The 4,934-nt window shown below is 36.2% G+C and overlaps 1 protein-coding gene across 1 annotated transcript; it reads right to left on the reverse strand.

The window, feature by feature from the left end:
- Positions 1 to 491: 491 nt before the first annotated feature.
- On the reverse strand, positions 492 to 2,174 carry LOC129877017 ((S)-8-oxocitronellyl enol synthase ISY1-like). The gene is made up of 2 exons (XM_055952492.1): positions 1,941 to 2,174; positions 492 to 1,806 (listed from the first exon to the last, which is right to left on the reverse strand). The coding sequence occupies exons 1-2, from the start codon at positions 2,088 to 2,090 to the stop codon at positions 679 to 681; spliced, it is 1,278 nt and encodes a 425-aa protein (XP_055808467.1). The 5' UTR covers positions 2,091 to 2,174; the 3' UTR covers positions 492 to 678.
- Positions 2,175 to 4,934: the final 2,760 nt, after the last annotated feature.

Below are 4,934 nucleotides of genomic sequence, written 5' to 3' on the forward strand. Positions count from 1 at the left end.
TTTGGATTTGGGAAATGCTTCATTTTATTAGGATCACACTCTTGTTGAATTTGCAACTATAATTTACCAAATCAGATCCAGAGAGGTGAGATCCAATTTGCGCTGAATTGCTATGGTCTAATTGGCAATGTGATTGACTACCTAATCTCCTATGTACAAGTAACAAGCTTCTCAAATGTCATTATATCAGAGAATTTAAAAATGAATAGTCATTCAACCTAGTATTCGGACTTTCATAGGAAATGCATCGACATATATAAGGTCCTCAAGATTTAGCAAATTCTCATTCAAAGGTGGAACCATCCAAAGCAAACAAGGCACTTCATGATCATAGATTCACATATTGCTAAGTTTCATTATCTTTTACTTTCCCTTGCATTCTTGTCAGATATTGGCTCATTTTCCATTTTCAATGAAGTTATCCATCTGTATATCCATGTGCACCCTTAAAGTGCTAATAGCGCTAAAGGCAAGCAACATGTACAAAAAGATGAAACAAGAAAACAATAGTGGTACCAATAACAAATGGATAATTACAGCAAACAAACCAAAAGTGCACATCGTTTCAAGCTAGGAATAGCTTCATTTTGCTATTATTACTTTTTATTAAACAACATAATAGATAGGAAACAAACTCACACATTATATCACACAGTAAAAATAAGAACGGATATGAAACTAAGGAACAACTTTGTAGGCTTTCACCTTATCAATCCAGGAAATGAAGGCTTTTTGTGAGTTGCGGAATCCCAAGAAACCGTGCTCCTTGCTCTTGTTCATAGTATCCAAATGGCAATCTCCAGCAAGCATAAGATCAACAAACCACCAAACTCCAACCTCCTCCAATTTAGTTGGCACCAATCCATTCTCCTTCACAATCTCATCCCAAATTGCGCCTTTGTCTTTCATTATCTCTGCCAATGTGCATCTCTTACCTTCATCAAACTCCGCAGCTTCCACTCCAAATTGCTCAGCCAAAACTTTCCAGAAATGCTTCCACTTGAAAACATCCCCGTTGCTCACATTAAATGCTTCATTCTTGGCATATGGATCCACTGCAGCCCATATCTGATGTTCAGCAATCAAATCCGCATCAGAGCAATTCGAGTATCCATCCCACACTGCTTTAACACCCGGAAACTTCAATGGCAACCCTTCATGTTTACAAATAGCTGCGTAAACACAAAGGGTTCCAACAATGTTCATCAAACTGTAAGGGGAAAACCCAAATATCGTCCCCGGGCGATGAACTGACCATGTCAATCCTTCCTTCTTCTCCACTTGCTTAAACAAAATATCCTCAAGAACATAATAGAAATTGGGTGCATCTAATCTTGGTAAATCCTCGTGAAATGGAGAATCATGGGCTACTTTTCCATACAATTCAAACGGACCCAAATAATGTTTTCGACCCGTTTGCAAACAGATGTGTCGCAAGTTAGGGCAATTGGGGATAATAACATTAAGAACATTCGTAAACATTTTTCCATTGATTTCACAATTTTCAACCTCTGTGGATCCATTGGCCCAAGTCACATAGAAAACGTGGGTTACATCAGTGAGAAGGGATAGTTTAGATTGGGTATCTTCCGGTTTTGATATGTCACATTGGACATACTCAATTGGGTGATCGGCGTTCCAGGACGGTCTAGGGCGTCGGGCAACGCCGTAGACCTTCCATGGACCGCCGGGGGTGTCAGCGAGAGGGAGGATCTCGGCGAGGCTATTGCCGACAATGCCGGTGACTCCGATGATTAGAGCAACACTTTCATACTTGGGTGGTGCATCATCTTCTTCGAATTTTTTCTGTGCAAATAAATTCAATTACATTTAAACTACACACAACAACTACTTTTCAATTAATTCTGTATTCATTCCACTTTCGTGGGAGCTGTTTCATTGTAATAGATGCAATTGAAAAACTAAGAGAGAGCAATTACCTTAGCAGCACCAATAGCTCCAGCCCACCACCAGCTCATTTTGGAAGAGAAAATAGTTTGTTGTAAAGCTTTGAGAAGGAAACTTGGAGAAGGTGGATGGGATAGATTGGTGTTAATGATGATGGTCAACCAGTCAGAACATGCTAGCATACAGACAAGGGAATGCGTGACGGTAGGTGAGTTGTGGCTATGGTCTTCTTTCCATTTCTACAATATTTAAACAGTACGAAGGTTGTTTCGCAAGTGGTTAGAGTTATGCAAATTTATGTATTATTTATTTTATATAGATATAGTTATATAAGAATTAATTATTTATATATTAATTATTTTATATTTTATTATGCATAAAATAATACATAAATTTTTTATAACTTACATATATATATATATATATATATATCACTTATGCGGGTTTTTAAATTAGCAATCAGACTTCGCATTAATTTTATATATAAGTAACTTATTTTCTATCTACCTTCCAAAACGTCATATAAGTGAAAGATTAAAATTCTCGGTTCTTGTAAATTATAAATTAATATTCACAATCAAAGATAAAGTGAGACAAAATTTTTGATGATTATAGCACAAGATTAAATATAATTTGATCATAATTATGGTAGTAGTCATATTCCAACTTCTTGTTCTGGTACATTTCATATGTCTTGAAGGACCAATTAGAGATGCTTGTTTAGTTTCTATTTTGATGCCGCTTCAGATAGCTTAGCTCCCTATAGATTGATATAGTAGTCGAGTCTGATTGTCTAGTCCTTAGCTAGGCAGTAACACAACTTTTGGAACCTTATATCCATAATTTCCTCATTTCATCGTTTCTGATGTACTTGGTTCTTCTTTCGAAAGCCGTTCGTCGATTCTGGTTGGATTTGGCTCGGGCTTAAAGTGATTTATTGATGACATTCAGTTTAGAGTTCAATCAATTATGGTTTATTTCACTTCTATTGATCTTATTATGCATGATCTGGTCTTAATTATATATTTTTAATGATTTTTACATGAACCTATGCATTATGGTTATTCTATGATTATGAACTATGTTTTGAGAATTATGCATGCATCATGATTGAAGAAACTATGATTTTAAGGATGCTTTAAGATAAAGTATCAAGTATGTTTTATGAAAACAAGATTTCTTCAAAGTGAAATATTCTCGTCATGAAGGATTTCCATGATTTTTATAAAAAACATATCATGATCTAGATACTTTAGATAAGTATCTTTTATGAATATGTTATGAAATCATGATTTGTTAAATGAGCTATTCCTATGATTTATGTGTGTTATGATGAATTTGGTACTACAAGGTTCTTACCATTTTCAAGCTTATGATATGCTATGTATGACGTTCGGTTAACGATATTTCTCACAAAGACTTACGATTCTCAATTATGTTATGCCAAGCTATTGACCAAGTTTCATGTTTCTAACGATGTTCTTAAAGGATTATATTATGATTATCTTGATCATTGCATTATCATATTTATTTCACGCATTGCAGATTCTTCACACTCGGTATATTCCATAGTACTGATCGCTTACTTCTTTTGCCCCTATTATTTTATAATATAGGTCACGACGCTCCATCTCACGGCCATAGTTAATATTGATTCTTTTCAGCGTACACTATTTTGATGAGCCCTCATGGTTCGAGGCCATGGCCATATTATGAGTTCTTTTATGTCTTTTTCATATTTCTTTCAGTTTCAGTTTATTTCGTAAGCTAAGGCTTTTCCTATGCAATAATCATGATAACAGAGGCTTGTTAGACCTAGTATGATTTCCACATTTTCAGTTGTTATACTCAGGTTCTTATGAATAAGATTGCTATTATGCGACTTATCTTCTACTTTTCTATTTACTTGCTTATGTTGTCTTATTTTAGTGTCATGATTATGTGAAGTGGCTTGTTTAGGGTCTTTCAGGATCCTATTCTCCATGTCACCTCTAATGGGTAGCTTGGGTCGTGACGAACTTGGTATTGAGAGCATCATGTTTTGCAAAGAGTCCTAGGTTTCTGACAAGCCGCGTCAAGTAAGGTCTTGTTCATTGGTGTGAAGTGCACTACATCTATGAATAGGAGGCTAAGAGGCGTTTAAGAAACTTCAATTGTTTCATCACTCTTAAGTCATGAGATAGATTTGAAATCTATGAGGTTACCTTCTAAATCTTGTTCAATGTATTTCAAAATCATGCCTCTAAGAAGAGCTCCTTTGAGAAGGAACGTGAATCAAGATGAGGAGAAACAAGCAACTCCAGCTCTAGTTGATGCTTTGTCCAAGCAAGTCACTCATGCCGAGTTTAGGATTTCTTTCCACGTGCTTGCCTAAGCTATGAACGTACAAACCAATAAAAAGGCGGTATCTCCCATGAACACAAATGTGGGTACGACGGCGACAAGGGTTTGACACTTCACTTGGATGAATCCTCCAAAATTTCATAGTTCAAAGGCGGACGAGGATCAAAGAGAGTTTGTTAAAGGGATTCAAAAGAAAATTGGACATCATGGGTATGACTCCGATGGAAAAGACAGACTTGGCCACTTATATTGAAAGGGGTTGCTCATGTATGGTTCACTCAATGGAAGGAATAGAGGGCGATTGATGCGGGTCCTTTGGATTGGGAAAAGTTTAGGGCTGCTTTTCTAGACCATTTCCCCCCCTTGATATGAGAGAGACTAAAGTGCAAGAGTTCATTAATTTGAATCAAGGGAATATGAGTGAGAAGAAATATACTTTGAAGTTTACTCAATTGTCTAAGTATGCTCCGACAATGGTAGCCGACTCTAGAGCTCATATGAGTAAGTTTATTTTTGTTTTTTTGGAGATGGTGGTCAAAGAGTGTAGAACCACAATATTGATCAAGGATATGGATATCTCATGGTTGATGATTCATGCTCAACAAATTGAAGAAGAGACGCTCAAGGAGATATCTAGTGTAAGACCCTAGAAGTTGAAAAGTCCTTAGACAAGGAACAAATAA

Source organism: Solanum dulcamara, chromosome 12, assembly GCF_947179165.1.
Source record: "Solanum dulcamara chromosome 12, daSolDulc1.2, whole genome shotgun sequence".
NCBI classification, from domain to species: Eukaryota; Viridiplantae; Streptophyta; class Magnoliopsida; order Solanales; family Solanaceae; genus Solanum; species Solanum dulcamara.

What these genes read in the sequence shown, in the direction of transcription:
- LOC129877017 (XM_055952492.1), bottom strand. Translation starts at nt 2,090, where the DNA reads ATGCTAGCATGTTCTGACTGGTTGACCATCATCATTAACACCAATCTA. An exon ending in GAGCTATTGGTGCTGCTAAG is followed by an intron (nt 1,807 to 1,940) that starts GTAATTGCTCTC and finishes TTATTTGCACAG; the next exon opens with AAAAAATTCGAAGAAGATGA.